Below are 18979 nucleotides of genomic sequence, written 5' to 3'. Positions count from 1 at the left end.
AGAAGCATATTCTTGAGTTCATGACAGTAAAACTGGTTGTCTTTGGACTGTCCCTGTGCCACAGTCATAGAATGTAATAGAGATAATGCAGGAATTGTTCCAATGCAACTTGGCTAAGACAGCCATCATACATAGGGCCTCATTTCTAAAATCTCTCCTTTCAATAAATTAATTCATGAAACCTCATAGCTTACCCCTATGAAAAGGATAACAGTTTGTGATCTCCTGCCTTAGATGGAAAAACTGAGGCACAAAGCAAGCAGTTAATTTCTCTGAAATATCCTGTGAGCAGTTAATTTCTTTGGAATGTCCAGCTAGCCCCTTAACCAACATTGCTGATGACTAATTCTTGGTTCTTGACCACAGCTCTTCCCCGGCTCAAATATATTCTCAGCAAATCATGAAGCTCATGACCAATGAGCACGGCTCTGCTTGGTCCACCACATGCAGTAGAAGCCTTCGAGGTCACTGCCTGTTTGTACATATCTTTGACATCATCTTTTGGACTGTGCTTGAGGCAGTGTTACCTCATGGTGAGTATCTCTGTAGAGATCCCTCACTGTGTCAACACATCAGGAACTGTTACCGAAACATTACAGACCCAGGCTCTCCCATGAGGCATCTCTGGCCAAGAGGACTGCTGAAACGAGGAGTGCAAGGAAGATGAGAAAGCCAGTATCCTTGTGAACTAAGCTGTATTCCCAATAACAGAAAACAAGAACAAAACATTGACTTCCGTTCAAAACCCAGCCTGTTTTCTTTACAAAGGCCGTTTGTTTTAAGTTTGTCCATACAAACTCACGTGTTTTCTCCCTGGCTTACTGTCACATACTTTAAGAAGACAGATTCTTCGTCTGACTTTTCCCTCCTTCTACCCGCTTCTTGGTCTGCTTTGCAACACTGCAGCCCTTGGACTGAGGCTTGGCTTGTCAGAATGTGTTTATCCTTGTCAGGCAGACAGAGGGTCCAATGAAGGCAGTAGCAAGTGATGCTAGGTTTGTCTGATAACCGGCTGTCTTCTTACTCACTTCTTACTTCTGCCTTTGTAATATCTTGCTTAGGAATGCAGGGAAGTTTCTCCAATCTGATTCTGTCTTCATGGGAAAGCGAGAGCCGGGGAGTGAGGCTGTGGCCGTCACTTGGCCCTTCCTCAGTCCTGTGCTGGTGCCAAGTGGCACTGGCCGTGTTCAGTGACATCATGCTGGTGATCATCATGAACTTGGCCACAATGGGGGAATTTACACCATAGAAATCTGCAAATGCTACCTACTAATCAAGGATTTTTTTTCTTTCTCTAAAGAGCTGGCTTACCAGCACATCACTGCCCTCTGTCCTTAACCTATCTATACCTGAAGGATTTCTGCCAGTGTCCAGTAAAACTTCACCAAACCTCCGACATACTGTGGACACAAGATGGCAATTCAAAAGGAGTTAGGAAGGGCTTCCCTGGTGGCACAGTGGTTGAGAATCTGCCTGCCAATGCAGGGGACACGGGTTCGAGCCCTGGTCTGGGAAGATCCCACATGCCGCGGAGCAACTGGGCCCGCCGTGAGCCACAACTACTGAGCCTGCGCGTCTGGAGCCTGTGCTCCACAACAAGAGAGGCCACGACAGTGAGAGGCCCGCGACCGCGATGAAGAGTGGCCCCCGCTCGCCACAACCAAAGAAAGCCCTCACACAGAAACGAAGACCCAACACAGCCAAAAATAAATAAATTAATTAATTAATTAATTTAAAAAAAAAAAAAAAGGAGTTAGGAAGAGATGATTTCTCCACCTGTGCCATCATCAAAAGATATGTTGGGGACAGGGCTTTATCTGACCTGTAACCTCCATGAGCAACCCTTTAAAGCGCCACCAAATAAGTATCGATATTATGAGCCACAAAAGTGTGCTTTCTAAGCAAATGCTGCTTTAAGATAACCTATAATCCCTTGTTCCCGCTTCCAACCAGGTTTCTCTCACCAGGTCTCCTGTCCCCTCAGGAGCCACCCTTGCTCCCAACTTTGGTGCATCCACAGTTACAGTTGGAGGCCCTTTGTGCAGTGACTTCTGTGACTCTGGGGGCTTCAGTGACCATAAGGACTTCGAGACCATCAGGGATTCTGGCCCCACCAATGCCTTCAGTGTGTGGGAAGTTTGGTTGCTATCTGAGCACTGGGGTTCAATCCTGGAGACCTCCCCTCTTCCTGCAATCTCTTCTTTGTTGCCCTTGATAACTGCAGAGCAACTTCAGTGATGACAGCAGAGGCCGCTGGCAGCAAGAGCAAGAGAGAAGGAAGTGTCAGAAGGTCTCCTGGTAGCCATCAGGACAGCGCTGACGAGCTCGGTTCCTTACCCCCTCCGCTTGGGGACTTCTAGAAATAGCTGAGTGAGGGTCTTTGAGGAGAGTCTGGACATCCCCAGTCATGCGTGGGAGCAGAGTTTGAGAGGCCACAGTTTTACCTCCAGGTTACTGTATTCCACGGGACCTGATTTCAAGTTCTCAGTTTGTGAAATGGCAGCAGCTCAGAAAGGTGGAATCTGAATTCAGTGAGACAAGATTTAACTATTGGTTAAGCCCCTAACAGTCACCTATCCACTCATTCATAGTCCAAGATGAAAAAAGCAAAGCAATCTCCAATAAACCAATATTCTCCTCTGAAGAAAAGTTACCAGGGCCTCTAAATTGCCAGTGCACCTATGATATAATTTTGTGCTTTGAAAAAAATCAGCTGCTAGAATACAAAGTGTCTTTTTCATTTTTTAAAAGATCACATTAAAGATCCCTCTCTTTGAGCCACTGTGGATGAAACCAGTATGCCTTGCATAGGGAAGGTGCTCAGGAACATTTCTGTGGAATTGGCTTTGAGATAGAAACATTGACTCATTCTTATCATAATAAATTTTAAAAACCTGACCTGGAAATAACTGATTCAGCCAATCAGCGAGCATAGGCAAAAGGTCTTCCTAGTTTCTCCAGCTCTCTCTGTGACTTACCTAGTCAACTGGAACAACTTTACTAGACTGTGAGGTCCATGATGGCACAGACCCCCCCCACAGTTCTTTTCTTCACCTAGGACTGAAAACACCATGAAGTCACGTTATGAGTATGTATTGAATGAAAATAAGAAAGTGGATCCTGAAAATAATTTCGCTGATGACGGTAACATGAATCCTATCTTTAAATTTAGTTTTGAGTGATACATTTTAAAGTAACAAAGAAAGGTTAATTCTAAAATTTCCTTTTCAGTGATGCATTCATATGTAGGGTGTGGCATATTTATAAATACACAAGTGACAAAACTATTTCATGAAAACGGTGGGACTGTTTTGGTAAAATCTAAACGGCCTGCCCAGTATAGGTTATGATTGGTTTATAATCTAAATGAAATCTATAGAGAAATAGAAAACCTCTGAGTCTGTGTTCTTGGTGAGGACTCTTGTTTAAGCAAAATCCAGCTATGTGTAATCCTTAGGAAACTATTTTCACACAATTCACCTATGTCACTCTCTTTGGCATAAAGTATTGTGAGAGTTTTTTAAGAGGTATTTTTCTTATGTTCTGAGGTTTTGACTTTTTTTTTCTGTTTTATATTTCTTTTGCTGCTCCTGCTATTTGCCCTTGGGCACATTTCCTTCGAGCAGGGGTGTGGGGAGGACAGAGTAACATTCAGGTCCACTCAGTTGGCCCCGGAGTGCAGTCATGTAGGCTTTTCTCTGCCGGGGACAGCTGGCTGGGCCTGTGCGGGGGGAAAACCCTTGGTTCACAAGCTACGTCACCTCCCCACTCTGGTTTGTCAGCTGCCTGGCAAATCTTTGTCCTTGGCCACAAGTGTCATTAGATGAGAGAATATGGGTGACTGCGAGTAAACACATCACCACTCCTAGACAAGCAATTATCAATCTGTTCTGTGGACGGTGAGTCATGCTAGTGTACAAAGAACAGAGGAGAACAGAAAACAAGGGGGAGGAGGAGGGTACAGGACCCCCTTCACCCTCCCTGGTTACAAATTTGGAAAATACTCACTTTGGGCATTTTTGTTGGCTTGAATGGCAGCTGATGAAAATGAAACGTCAACAAAATAAGAAGGTTGTATTGAATTACTGGGAAAGTATTTTTTCTCATGGCTGCTTGAGAAACAGACATTACTATTTATGTACATCTTAATTTTCAGACATTAAAATTATAGGAACAGAGCCAAAATTAAAAATAACCTGTGTTTTGTACTTTCTTGATAGAACATTCCTTGACCTTCCTCTGCCCTCGCTCCCACTATTTAGTTACCATGGTGACCACCAAGGTTCACTTTTTTTTTTTTTCTGATGGGAAAAAATAACAGTGCCATATGAGGGACAAACTGAAGGCTGAACATGCCAACACAGACTGTAGTCTCATTATCAGATGCAACTTGCCTGAGTTAATCCATTATGTTTTGTTGCACACATAATTAGCATTTTGCTGCATTTGTTCTCCATTTTGAAGTTCTCCTAAGTCCACGTCAAGCCACTGAACAGCTATGTACTTTTGTTTATACTCTTTCCTCTCCCTGGAAAGAGTTTACTCATTCCCTGGGCCCAGCTGAAGTACCACAATCTGAGAAATGGTTGGTCCTCAGAGCTTTTCACTCTGTCCTAATCTACAGCCATTTGTCTTTGCATGTTTCCAATTCCTTTAAGAACTCAGGAGTTATTCAGGATCAGGTCCAGTTAATCCTCAGATCCAAGACTGCTATTAAAGCATTTCCCAAGCTTCCTTTTATTTTTTAAATCTGTTTAAATGTCTGTTTTGTACAGAAATTATCACAGGAGAAGTCATTGGGGTATGAGCTTCCTATATTTATTGATAATGTTTGTTATTATTTATTTAGTTAGTTTTTTTCTATTTGGGGTTATAATTTATAATAAGCCTAATACATTAGGAGATTATAATTTATAGGTAAATATACAAATGTTGGGATAAGCGATTACGTTTTTAAATAATGGATTGAACTGTTAAAAAAAACTTATAGACCACTATCTTGGACTATGACATTCTTGAGGGAAGGAATATGTTTGTGTGTGTGTGTGTGTGTGTGTGTGTGTGTGTATCCTGGCACCCAACATGGTTCTTGTGTGCTTGTTATTTTGTATAGTGGTGCACAAAAAACTCTGTGGGATGAGCTATAACCCAGAGTTCTGAAGCTGAGAAAGCCAGGGAGTTAATAGTACGAGATCAGCATGGTTTTTCCTTGTCTTAGGTTCTACCTAAACAATTGCAGAACGTCCTCTCCACTCAGGTTAATTTAAGAGGTGGTCCCCAGGGGCGGTCCGCCAGGCCCTCCACTGCCCTGTCCCTGAGCTGGCTCGACGAGCTATTGACGCCTCTGCCACCTCTGCCGGCCCCAACAGTGACCCTGCAGAAGTTCCCCAGACCCTCCTCTGCCTTCTGCATGGCCAGTTCTCCAAGCAAGGCCCCAGCTCCTTACAGAGCCTCTCCTAGTGCACATCTCTCTTTCCGTGTGTGCCCTTATTGCAGCCCCCCATCAGCCTCGGCTTTGGCCGTGTGTCTGTGGAGGCATCATGTGAGCGTATTCCCGCCACGCACAACATTCTCTCTCCCTTGGCAAAGTGACGCTGTCCTCAGTCAAGCTTGTGACAGACTGCGGCTTCTTCCTTTTGGACAATTCCTTTCCAGATGGTTTCTTTGACCACCCTGCCCAGCAGTCTGCTTCCTGCCTCTAGTTCCTCCCCGCGCATTTCTGCCTGCCATCCAGGCTTGTCCAGACTGGACCCAAACGCAAATGGATTCAGAAGACAGGTGGCTGGAGACAGATGAAGCTGGCAGAGTAGTTGCATATAAACCCACAGGAGTAGTCATTACTAGATATTTTCTTTTCTTGAAACCTGAAACTTTCTGGATGTAGCTTTTGCTTTTCTCAGGTAAAGAGAAGACCTTCTCTACTAGAAGAAAAACAGAGTACAGATAAATATATGGCAACTGACTTTTGGGTCTCAGTGTTCAAGAGGTAATGGAGAGTAGTAAGGACAGGTGTGAACTAGTGAGCAAATTCTCCATCTAAGTGGGTCGGCCACCACTCAACCCCAGCTAAACGTAGCTACGTGGGAAGATGGGCTCCGTCGTGCCAGACCTTCTGATTTTTTTCAATAAAATCTGAAAATCTAGATTATTTGTGAGTCTTCTGATAAAAACTGTCTTGTTAAACACACACACCCATATCTGCAAAGAGGTTTTGGCCTCTTTGTAGCCTACAAGTTTAAACATTCAAACAGGGCCTCTGCTGGAGGATGAATGATAATCAGGCATGTAATCAGTCATGTAAATAGTTACAATTAACATTTTTTCCGGCCAAGTCAACCATTTCTAGTTTAGTTATGGGAAAAGCAGAGAGTTTCTAGTTGAAAGAGGTAGATGTCCTGAGGCCTCCTTGCAACTGTCCGGACCTATCTCAACCCTAGAGCGTTGGTTCTCCGTGTGTGGTCCTGGGACCACCAGCAGTAGCGTCACCTAGGAACTTGTTAGAAATGCAAACTCTCAGGCCCCATCCTAGACCCACAGAATTAGAAACCCTGGACATGGGGACCAGCAATCTGCGTGTTAACCTACTCTCCAGGTGATTCTGAAGTGTGAGATCCACTGCCCTAGGCTTGCAGAGGGAGCTGCTCTTTCTGCAGTGTGTTCCCGGAGCCCTGGCCGTTGGTGTAACCCTGGGCTTCCTGATCCCGCACCCTCAGCACCAGGTTTTAGGAGCCAAGACCTGTCTGCTGTGTGAACTCTGGGTCCAGCTTGGCTCTCCAAAGAAAGTATGTGACACCAGAGAGGACGCTGGCACTTGGTAGTAGAGAAAAGGGGATCTGGGAATTGCATGTGTCGAGAGAGAAGAGAAGAAAAAAATATGTTCCTGGAGTGCTTCTTACCCTCCCCCTGCCATGACTTCTTTTACATAGGAGAATCGCCCAGTGGTATGATTTAAAGAAAAACTGTCCTTACCCTACCTTCAATCGAGCCTCTTTAAAATGACTACCTCCCTTTTCATTTCAATTAAAGGTTCACTGGGGTTAAGACTGAGGAATACAGAGTAAGGGTAGTGATGCTATGATGTGATTTAAATCTAGCCAGGTGATTTCTTTTTTTTTTTTTTTTAAAGATTTTTTTTTGCTGTGGGCCATTTTTAAAGTCTTTATTTAATTTGTTACAATATTGCTTCTCCTTTTTATGTTTCCATTTTTTGGCCCCGAGGCATGTGGGATCTTAGGTCCCCGACCAGGGATTGAACCTGCACCCCCTGCATTGGAAGGCGAAGTCTTAACCACTGGACCGCCAGGGAAGTCCCTAGCCAGGTGATTTCTTAACCCCATCCTTAGAACCCAGAAGGCTTAGAGTTTAGTAGATGGGTCAGGTTCGGGTTTGGGGAACACCTCATGCAAGTCTGGGCTGGGAAGGCCCACTGTGGAGCAGAATGACATCACCGGGATCTCATTTTTATAATTTCAATGAAAGGCAGAGTGAGGAACCCAGATGGGAAAACAAGAGAGGTGCCTAGAGAGGGAGGTGGGGGGGTGCAGAGAAAGTCCACGCAGTGGCGGCCTCGGGGCAGAGCTCCCTGTGTCACCCCCTCTCTGCATCAGCCTCTTCTCCCAGGTGTCGTGCAGTCATTTCACTGTTGGAAGGCCCCCAGCTCTGGCTTCCTCCGACCCCGTGCGTGAGTCTCATTCCTTGCTTTTCTTTTTCAAAGTCAGGGCGAGAGCAATAGCGATGTGATTTAAAGGAAGACTCCTTTACATAATATTGCCTGAAAGTCCTGTAGTACTTTAAGGTTTACAAAGCTGTAACCAGTGTTATATTTCACGGTTAAGACGCCCCATAAAACACAAGGACGTAATTCTAATACTTTCTTTATGACTGAACTCAGCTTTGGTTACCTCTCCCGTTCTCCGTGCCTCCAATCCCCACCTGAAGCAGAGACCTTAACCTGGTTATTTCCTGGTAAATTCAATTTTATCTGGTGGGGTTTTTTTTTTTTTTTTTTTTTTGGTTAAATTCAATATGCATAGTTCAATCCTAGAACAAATCAGAATTCCATTTTGGTCTTTCCTTTCCCTCCTGCTGAGCTCTCCTCCCCTGTATTTGGTACCACGCAGACACTATGCTTCCTCTGGGGGGTTGTGAGGGCGTGGTGTAGTCTGCTAGCATCCACACCTGGTTCAGAGGGAGTGTCCTGAGGCTGTCGGGACTGGCCACATAATTCAGGGGCCCAGTGCATAATGGGAACTTGGGGGACTCTAGTTTAAAAAAATTAAGAATTTTAAGACAGCAATAGCAGAACATTAAGCTGAGTGCAGGGCTGGTGCAACTGCACAGGTCACACTCCTACGAAGCGGGTTACCTGTATTCTCCCAGCCTGGCTCCTGGTGAAAGTAGTGGCTGAGGCTGTTTCTGGGCTGTTCAGTGTCTCTCCATGACCCTCAGATGCTGCAGATACCCTGAGAGTAGCTGCGCCTTCCGTCTCATCCCATTTGGGTGGTCTGCTGTGAAGCCCTCTGCCCTGTGACTCTGCCATGAGCACGCCGACCGTCCTTCTCGGCTCCCTTCCACCCTTGCCTGGCCCGTGGCACTTCTCTATCTCCTCCACATACTGAGTGGGTGTGTCTCCATCACCCACGTTGTACAGACACGTGCTGCTAAGTCTCTATTGTCTGTCTGCATATCCCGGGCATGACTAGTGCCAGGGGTTATCCTACTCTCAAATTTTAGTCTGTCAAGCTCTTCCACTTTAGATCCCTCAGACTTTGTGAAGGAAAGGAAAGAGCCAGGTAAAGTTGTCCTTCCTCAACTTACCTGCAAGAGAAGAAGAGGATGGGTAGGCAGATGGCACAGTTACTGCATTATTTTTTCCCCTAATTTTTTTCTTCTCTCTTATTTTCAGGCATTTTCCTGATTACTGTACACTGGGGGAGGGGGTGGGGAGTGGCAGAAACCAGTTCCCTTTCTCCCAGGTTAAATGCATCCATCAATCATATTTGTCACGCAGTCTAATTCAGGGCTGGCAAACTAAGGACTAGGGGCCAAATCTGGCCACACCCACCCATTTATGAATTGTCTGTGGCTGCTTTCATGCTGCAATAGCAGAGTTGAGTAAATGGAACAGAGACCACACGGCCTGCAAAGCCCAAAATATTTAATGTTTACCCCTTTACAGAAGAAGTTTGCTAACCTCTGTGCTAGATGATCACAGCTGAAAGTAAAGTGTCTTTGTCACTGGTGGTACCTACGTGGAGGTGCTGAGAGACGTTTGATGACCCTGGCGGTTAATCTGCCGCAGATTAATGCTTCCTGCCTTACCACTGCTAGTAGATACTTTCACACACATACAGGGAGTAGAACAGGCGTTATGATTTCACATACACATGGTGGGTGGAACAGACCTTATTATCCTCAGTTTAAAGATGAAAAAAGTACAGGTTGGAGAGCTTCAGGAACTTGTCCAGGATTACAGAATAAGTAAGTGTGGGGTTAACGGTGGGGACGTGGATCTCTTGATTCCTTGGGGTTAATGGCAAACATCTCCGGGAGGATTCAGCATGTTAGAAAAACAAATGCTGAGGATGTTGCTACATGAGGTCTTGGGACACCTTTAGGTCCACCGTGGAGTTGGGTGGTACGCTGAGGTAGGGTGGCTGGAGGGTGGAGAAGAGAGGGGGTTAGGGGCCATTACGTGCTTGAAAAAATTATTCCAAAAGGTGGTGACTCATTTTCTTACATACTTCCTTTCCACAAAATGAGCCTGAAACTTCTGCACTGGGATAGCATGGCATTTTAGATAGAGTCAATTCCTAATGCACCTTAATTAGCTAATCACAAAATTCTCCTCTTGACTGTTCTTTCCAGCCTTCGCATTCAAATAGCAACTAGGTTTATGAAGTTTGGCTAATGGCCATAGAATTCACAGCCTCTTCACACAGCATCAAAGTGAAGAGAGTCTTTAAACATCAAACACCTTTAACAATCATATGGCTTCAGTAGCATTCATAGAATGTGTTTCAATAGGAAAAATTTTTACTTTTCTCCTGGCTTGGTTTATAAAGTAACTGTGTTTGTTTTCAGTTTAGGCTCCCTATACTCTGATCTATCCCAAGACAAGGGATGCTCAGAAAAGACCAAAGTCAGGAGGAGTTCAAAACAGACACAACCCATGACTTCCTACATTACAACTGATTTTAGGTTGCTGTTCATTGCAGCACTATTTACAATAGCCAGACCATGGAAGCAACCTAAGTGTCCATCGACGGATGAATGGATAAAGAAGATGTGGCACATATATACAGTGGAATATTACTCAGCCATAAAAAGAAACAAAATTGAACTATTTGTAGTGAGCTGGATAGACCTAGAGTCTGTCATGCAGAGTGAAGTAGTCAGAAAGAGAAAAATAAATACCGTATGCTAACACATATATATGGAATCTTAAAAAAAAAAAAAAGGTTCTGATGAACCTAGGGGCAGGACAGGAATAAAGACGCAGACATAGAGAATAGACTTGAGGACACAGGGAGGGGGAAGGGTAAGCTGGGACAAAGTATGAGAGTAGCATGGACATATATACACTACCAAATGTAAAATAGATAGCTAGTGGGAAGCAGCCGCATAGCACAGGGAGATCAGCTCTGTGCTTTGTGACCACCTAGAGGGGTGAGATAGGGAGGGTGGGAGGGAGATGCAAGAGGGAGGGGATATGGGGATGTATGTATACCTATAGCTGATTCATTTTGTTATACAGCAGAAACTAACACAACATTATAAAGCAATTATACTCCAATAAAGATGTTAAAAAAAAAAGAAGTGGTTGAGAAATTTAAAATAAAAGGCATTCAAAGGACACCTGAATACAGTTGACATAAGTGTAGGCAATTAGAACTCATGAAGTCATCGTCAGCACACGGATGGGGTGATCTGTGCAGTATTCCATCTTCTCCCTTGTCAGCATGAAACTGTGATATCACCCAAACCACTGCATGTCTTTCTCCGCAGGGAGGCTGACCCATATTGTTAACATCCAGCCGTTGTGATTTGCCTCGCATTTCTTGAAAAATGCAGTTCAATTATTTGAGAATATTTTCTGCAGAAAGACAAACATTTTTTTCTAACAGGAAATTTTGCACAGTTGGCTTACTAGAATAATCAGCTACTGTGCAAAGCTTTTGACCTGATATTATTTCTTAATTTGCCTAATTAAAAGAATCAGTTCATCCATATCCAGTCGTATAGCAATTATTGTATTTCTTGAGTCTTAGTGACTTTTCTAATTCAATGCCTCAGAAGTCAAAACACCGCAAGGGCAAAGTTACTCTTCAGCTCCTTTGAGAACCTCAAGCACTGAGAAGTAAAAAGCCAGTGTCAGGGGAGCAGGGGAAGAGAAGGTGGTCTTAGAAGAACAAGGTATTACACAAGTAGAAATTAGAGAAAAAAATCTGCTGCAATAGTGGGATTCTACGTTAACTCTTGTTGCTTGAGACTATTTACTGAATGCCATACCCTGTGAGTAAACTTATTTCAGCCCCAGGAAAGGATGGCTGCGAGTTCATTTGTGTTGCTGTGGTCCTGATATAGAGGTAAAAACTGCCATTCAGCTTCCTCCTTGCACCTGGAGAATCCAAACAAGCCTGTGTTCTGGTTCAGCCTTTCCCAGGTACTGGCCGTGCTCTTTTGGGCAAATGTCTAAATCTCTCTAAGCCTCACTTTCCTTATCTTTTTAAAAGAAGTAATTATAGCACCTGCTTTATGCATTGTTATCAGGATTTCATGAGATGATACTATCTATGTCAGATACTTAACCCAATGCTCAGAGCATAAACTCCTCGGTAAAGGTCAGCTACTATTATTGTGAATAGAAGTATAATAATATTTAAGAATAATTCATCACATATAGACTGCTGAGAGAAAGCCTAAGATATTTTTCTCTGTAGCTATAGATAAGGCTCTTTTGTGAGTGAAAGGAAACGACTGATTCTTGTCAATTGTGGGGCTGGGCCTTTTCAGAAGTGATGAAATACAGGAAGGAATTCTAGTTCTGGCTAACCAGGAGTCTGGTAATTTTCCAGAGATGTTTTCTTTGTCAGATAAAACAAAAAGAGAGGCCACCCTATTTTATATTCAAAGTTTTAAAACCCTCCAATTGTACATTCGTTCAGACTCAATATACAATTAAATTTTTTTTTCTTATGTCATGGCAGTTCCCTGATCTATTCTCTTGTTATTTTTTGTTTTTGTATTTTTTTCTGGAAACCTTTTCCAGGTCTGCTGTTATCTTCCTTGAAAAATATTAAGCAGAACTTCGTAAAATATTTCACCATGGTTTTAGGCTAGAGTAGAATAATATTTTTCTATTTTGCCACAGTTATAATATTTTGCTTAAACTTTTGGTTACAACATCACTGCAGTGACTCCAGGAGAATCCCCTTTCTTGAATTCTAACATTTTGTGAAATCATTTAGAAGAATTTTCAGTTGGTCTGGATAGATTTGTCCTAGTAGAATGAAAAGGTTTCACATAAACAAAAACCTTAGTTATTTTGAGGATTTTATGAGTGTAGATAATGAGAAGTGAAAAATCATTTAACATGGCTTGCTGCATAAATAGGATTACGAAAATGAAAGAAAATTGTAAAGAAAATTTAAGGGCAAACCTAGGAACATTTATTAACAGTATATGCTGTTAGAATGAATGATAATCTCCTGAGAAACGTTTGAACATTTCATGAGTTGGGATATTTATAACTAGACTTAACCAAGTAAATAAGATAAGCAGAGGGAATAATCTGGCACTGATAGGAAATATACTAGTTGATTTGATGGGTCTTTTGCATCTTAAAATTCACATAACGCTAGAACAGATGTTTTCTTTTGCCTCTAGTTTTGGGTGCTGTGGTATTGTCATTTATGTATAAAAGAAAGAATCAGGACAGTTCCATGCTCATGTTCTGGAAGCCCCACTTGCAGCAGGCTTTTTGCCAGGCCACACTGGAAAAAGTAGGCTTTCTGTAATTTTGTGCTCTCCTTTTTGCTATGCAATATAGTTATAATTCTATAAAGTAATTAAAAAATGGAAATTATATAAGTAAAATTATTGTGGTATCTCAACCTGTGCCTTGGGTAGGTTCTTGAAAAAGAATATAAATAAATTAAAACCAGGAACAAACAGGAGGTGGATGGATACTTGAGAAGCATAGGAAAGATGCCAAAACCTAATTTATGCAGAAAAGAAGTTTTTGTTGGTGGTAGGGATGGAGAGTATTGTGACCAACATTGAATCATAACATGGAAAGACAAATCTGAAAGGAGGCGAGAGCAAGGGTGAGACTGCTAGGGAAAATTCAAGGTCAAGATTTGCAGGAGCTAATGAGGATGGAAGCTGGAACGGGTGTTTAATTGCTGAGGACTTTTTTCTTTGTCCTTTTTACTTGTTCAAAGGCTCTAGAAATACTTGTTAGTTCAGTATAAATTACTCAAAATTGTTATAAATATTTTCTGATTCCTAGGATATTGTTCATCTGACAGTACACTGTTTATTGCCCAATATGTGGGGAGGAAAGGGAAGAAGAGAGATGACCATAGACCTAAAAGAGGGAGGTTTGGAATAAAATTTGGTCTTTCTTTTCTTCACACCGCAGTCAGAAAATTCCATGCAAAGTGTTGCTGACTAATTACTATGCAAGGAAAAGTAAGTGTATTTCATGAACTATGTTAGGATGATTTACTTATTAAATAGAAGAATCTGTGCCCCAAATAACATTGATTCAAAAAAAAAAAAAATAACAGTCCTAAATCTATTGTGAATCTTCAATTTATTTACACCATTTTCTTGAGGAGCACTTTCTTCAAAGGGTATGCATTGGGACGAAGCAAAGGCATTCTTGGCTTCGTTCAGAAAGTTTGTTATTTACATGTCCCAACCTTCTTTGGCCGGTTTAATAATGAAATTGATATAAGACAGATTAATAGGAGAAAAACAAATTTAATTTTATACATACAGGAGTCCCATGAAAATCTGAGACCTGAATGGCAGCCAGGTAATTGAAGCTTATATAAAACCTTGAGCTAAGGAAAGGGGTATGGGTCTGGGGATACAAGGGGGAGGAAGGCCATTCACAGGAAGGCAGAGGAAATGTTTGAAAAACAAATGTTGCCCTATTACAGATCACGTTTCTTAGGTAAAACGTTATCTCTCTTCCTGGTATAGGCCCTCTTTCCAATGTAAATTTAGGCAGTTGATGGGGAGGAAAAGAGCTTTACCTGAGTCTGCTGGGTTTTGATTGCCTTTAGCTCAAAACAATCCTCATGCCAAAGTGGCATATTTGGGGTCATGTATTCTGCCCCAACCCCCAACTAACTATTAAGAAGCCTACAGAGTGCCAGATGCCTTTCTGTTATCTGCCTGCTACTCCTGTGAGCACAATGGACAGAATTTGGCCAACTCTGACTAAATGTTTATTTACTATTGTTCAACTCTGGGACTTTTAACACATTAAGTCTGTAATGGTCCCTGTTCAGACTACATCCTGTTTTCATAACCTGTATCCTTAATAATTAGCCCTGTTGCTTCTCAGAAAGATTTTTAAATGAGTCATCATTTTACAAGGTCTGCAGCAGGTTAATTATTTTGGGAAGAGTATTTTTGCTTAGCAACCTAATTTCAGTTGCTGTGTGAGTTTTGCAAGAGTGCCTATGGAAGAAGACAGATGAATGAATTTCTCCAACTCTGTAGTATGAAGTGAAAAAACATGAATTTAGAAAACATTTGTAAAACTTTCTGGGTCATCTGCTTTCCAGGGTGGCCCCTTCCCTTCCAATTTGCATGTGTTTAAGAACTTAGAAAAAAGCCATATAGAGAGTAAGTATTTAGGGTCACACCTGGGTTCAAATCCTAGCTCTTCTATTCCCTAGGAGTAGCTGTGTGATCTGGAAAAAGATATTTAATCTCTTTGAACCTCAGTGGCCTCATCTGTAAAACTGAGAATAATAGCACCCACTAGGGTTGATGTGAAAATTAATTTAATTGAGATGTTGTATGTAAAATGCTTAGCACATTGTGTAGCACTTAAGAAACAGTGAGAGCTATTAGAATACAGAAGAGTATGAATGTCACTAAATGTGATACATGAAAGTGTGTTCTTGTCTGGACTCTATCTCCTACTAAATAGAATAAAGTGGTTTAAAGTGGATATTATTGAGGGCAGGCTTGGTTATACTATTGAGAAATTATGTTTTTCTCCTTCTTACATGTTGTCCAATTCCTTTCTAAAACATTTCTTGACTAGTTTGCTATCTCTGAGTACTTTTGCAATTCTGAGATAGAAGAGGTGCTGACGGCTGACTTTGTTGTGGAGGTAAAGATAGAAGACCCCATTTGGATCACTAGGAAAGGACTAAAATTTTTGTGCACGTGTCAAAGCAAAAGCAATTAATGTGAAATTTCAGAGTCACAGAGAAAAAATACTTGCTAAGACAGAATTAACATCACAGGTCCAGCACATGAGATTTTCCATCAGCTAAAGTGAATTCATGTGGAAGAGAATAGGAAACTCAAGCTTTTGACCTGATTGGTGATACAAAACAATTAGATAATTCTAAAATATGTGTTTTTTCTGTAAAAGTAATTAATCCTGCCAATCATTAATTAAATCTATAATTAATCTTCATTAATTAATATAATTCTGTGAAAGCTAGTAATACTACAAAAATTTTATTTAAAAATATTAATATCATTACTGAACTGAACTTGAGTCCACTCGCCTGTGGCACAGCAAAGCCAATCTACTGACACTGGGTTGTGATGAAGGAAAGTGCAGCGTTTATTGCAGGGCTCAACGAGGAGAATGGGTGGCTTATGCTCAAAGGACCCAAACTCCCTGTGGCTTTCAAGGAAGGTTTTCTTAAGGCAACATTTGGGGTGAGGATTGTAGGGTGCATGACTTTCCTCCAGTTGGTTGGTGGTGAGGTAATGGGATGGTGTTTCAGGAATCTTCAACATCAACCTTCTAGTTCCAACCAGTCTGGGATCTACCTGCTTGTGGTCAGCATGTAGTCACCATCCTCCACCTGCGGGGGGGGGGGGGGGTCTTTGTTTCTGCAGAACAACTCAAAGATATATTATGTATATCCCTTGAGGAGGAACTGAGACTCTGCTTTATTGCTGAACTATTGTTTAAGCTATTATTACTTTTCTTGCTTGACTGCTTTTCCTTTGCTTCTTCGATCCCTCACTTTCCTAATTGGTAACTGCTTGAGTCTGCTTTTTGTAACTCAGGGAAGGCCTAGGAGACTAACACCTTTTTCTACAAACAAGAAATGGGGAACATGGATGGACTTTTGCACCTGGGAGGGCCCCACAGGATTTGCTTCATTTCAATATTAGACTGAAATTTTTAGAAACAACTAAATATAGAATTGGTACTAAGTAAATGTCACTTTCTGTGTGTTTGCAAATATAATTAAGTGCATGTAATATATAGATAGATATGCATTTGTCCTATTTTACAAATATCCTAATGCTGTAGATCCTATAAAAGATACAGGAAATCCAGGGAAAAGAGACACAAGCACATGCTAGAGTCAAATACAAATGTTGCGTATGATTAACTTTAAAACATTACCATCTTATTTCCTGTGCCTTGGGAAATATTGCCTGGAACTTCCATTAACGCATGATCTAAATTGAAGTTGTTAAATCAATATTTGATGTACCATCCCAAAGAGCCTTAAGGTCTAAGCGAGAAAATTATTTCAGATCAAAGAAATTCACATGTGGCATGGAATCATAGGGAGTCACAATTCAATCTGGGAAGCCCATGTGTCTTAGTTATGATGTGTAACAGGTCAAGAGTTAAATTTGAAACTGTGGGGGGAGGAAAAATAATTTTCCCTTTACCCTTCTAAGGTTCTTGGCTGATATAGCCCTGTCATAAAAGTACAGATTAGTAGGAGAAAACAAACAGAAGTTTATTAACATGTATACCTCCGGTATACATGGGAGAGACCCAGGAAAACCACGTAACTATCTGAAATGGCCCAAGCCATCACCTTAAATACCAGCTTCAGCTAAACACAAAAGAAAGATGTCGGGAGTTGGGGAGCCACTTATGAGAGGTTATGAGGAAACCACAGTAAACAAGGAAAGCATAGTAAATGCAGATTTAAGTCATTGCCTTCTGCATTGATAAGAGTTTCTAGAGATTTTAGAGTCATCCTTCTCTTCCTGGTACAGAGAGGGAGACACCCTTACAGAGATTTCCCTTATAAATGTAAATATGTCTTAAAAAAGGGTAATTTCTACCCAGGCTTCAGAGCTCCACATGTGTCTGCTGTTCCTTAAAAATAATGAGCTTAAAGTAATCAATATGCCAAAGAAGCCTATCCGGGGTGGTGTGTTGTGCTGACATTCAAAACCTTCTATCCGTCTTGTCTTTTTTTTTTGGCTTGGGATTTAAGTCAGCCCACTCTGCCACAAACAAGCTGTGAGAAAATACAGTAGGTCTGCTCTAAAGTGCTCTGGCTTCCATTACAAAGAAACAGTTATTCTTTGTTCACCAGCAAAGCACAAAAATGCTCTAAAATTTCAGGAACTAATCACTGAGTCAACCAGAAAACACGGCGCTAGTATTAAGGACCACGTTTTCAGTTTACAGTGTTCAAAATTAGGGTGCTATAGAAAGTTCACACACACACAAAAGGGTCCATCTGGTTGTAAGGGTTCAGTTCAAAAAAGGAGCATGAATGTAGATTTCAAGATTTGTTAGAAGAATTGAATATTCACTATCTAAAAGGAAACATCACACTGTATTTATTTTTCTATTATAAACCTAGTGTTTTGAAAAGCTTTCCTTTTTTTTTTTGGTTTCTTAACTATGGTTGGGTTCATAAAGGAAATATACTTTCAGAAAACAAGTCTCTGTATTTTCTCTGGAATGAGTAACGAAAATCTTGCTGCTTAGCTGTTCAAGGGAAGGACTATTTATACTGTGAGTTTTAAATAAGCCCATGCACTAAGCTACTCTATTCAAGGGTTTAGGCAAATTTTGTGGTACCGCCCCCAGGATATTAGAGCTATCTTCCCTGAACTTGGAGGCTTAGCCTTTGAGCTCAGTGTGTTTGTATCATACCTGTTAGTCAAGTTCTTTTGCTCAGAGATTGACACAGACTCTGCAAAGCGTTCAAAATAGAATGACTCAAATGTGCTCCCCATGGGACAGATTAACCACTGTTTTGTCTTTTTTCTTTACTTTACCTCAAAATATTTTTTAAAATTTTGATTTTGAAATTGATATGTTTTCTCCCAATTCTTTGTACTCTTGTTCTTATTACTGTAAATGACTGACATTAAAAAAAAAAAATCTGCTTTTGAAAAAGAGGTTATGGAAAAATAGAATTCCATATCACTAAAAACTACCCCCCCTTCCCTTGGCTTTTCCCTTTTTCTCTCTCCACTTCAAGCCCCGCCAACCCTCACTCTATGTGGATTTTTCTGCACATTGTGACTTCCAACTTGTTCCTGGCAGGGTTTGAGGTTTGCATTTTCTGACAGACAATTTAGAATCATTTAAAAAAAAGTAACCTTTTTATTTTACAAAAGCTTTAGATTCACAGAATTATTGCAAAGATAATACTGGGGGTTCCCATACACCCCACCCCCAGTTTCCTCTATAATTAATACCTTATGTTAGTATCATACATTTGTTATAATTAATAAACCAATATTGACACATTATTATTGACTAAAGTCCACGTTTTATTCATAGTTCCTCAATTTTTCCCTAATGTCTTTTTTCTGTTTCAGGATCCCATCCAGGATGCCACATTATGTTTAGTTCTCATGTGTTCTTAGCCTTCTCTTGGCTGTGACAGTTATTCAAATTTTCCTTGTTTCTGATGACCTTGATAGTTTTAAAAATTACTGGTCAGGCATTCTGTAGAGTGTCTCTCAGTTGGGATCAGCTTGATGCTTTTCT

At 41.3% G+C, this 18979-nt stretch overlaps 1 protein-coding gene across 2 annotated transcripts in view; it reads left to right on the top strand.

The window, feature by feature from the left end:
• The window catches only part of FILIP1 (filamin A interacting protein 1), a 197820-nt gene that overhangs the window by 67684 nt on the left and 111157 nt on the right, over positions 1 to 18979 (top strand). For both annotated transcript variants that reach the window (XM_082405046.1, XM_082405045.1), the window contains exon 2: positions 13514 to 13695. In XM_082405046.1, coding sequence (XP_082261172.1) covers positions 13684 to 13695 — 12 coding nt within the window. In that variant the 5' untranslated portion in view covers positions 13514 to 13683. The remainder of the gene's footprint in view (positions 1 to 13513; positions 13696 to 18979) is intronic.

The sequence above is a fragment of the Balaenoptera borealis genome (assembly GCF_965194805.1).
Source record: "Balaenoptera borealis genome assembly, chromosome: 9".
Taxonomy (NCBI): Eukaryota; Metazoa; Chordata; class Mammalia; order Artiodactyla; family Balaenopteridae; genus Balaenoptera; species Balaenoptera borealis.
The sequence above is the reverse complement of the archived record's forward strand: the minus strand, read 5'-3'. Positions and strand labels throughout refer to the sequence as shown.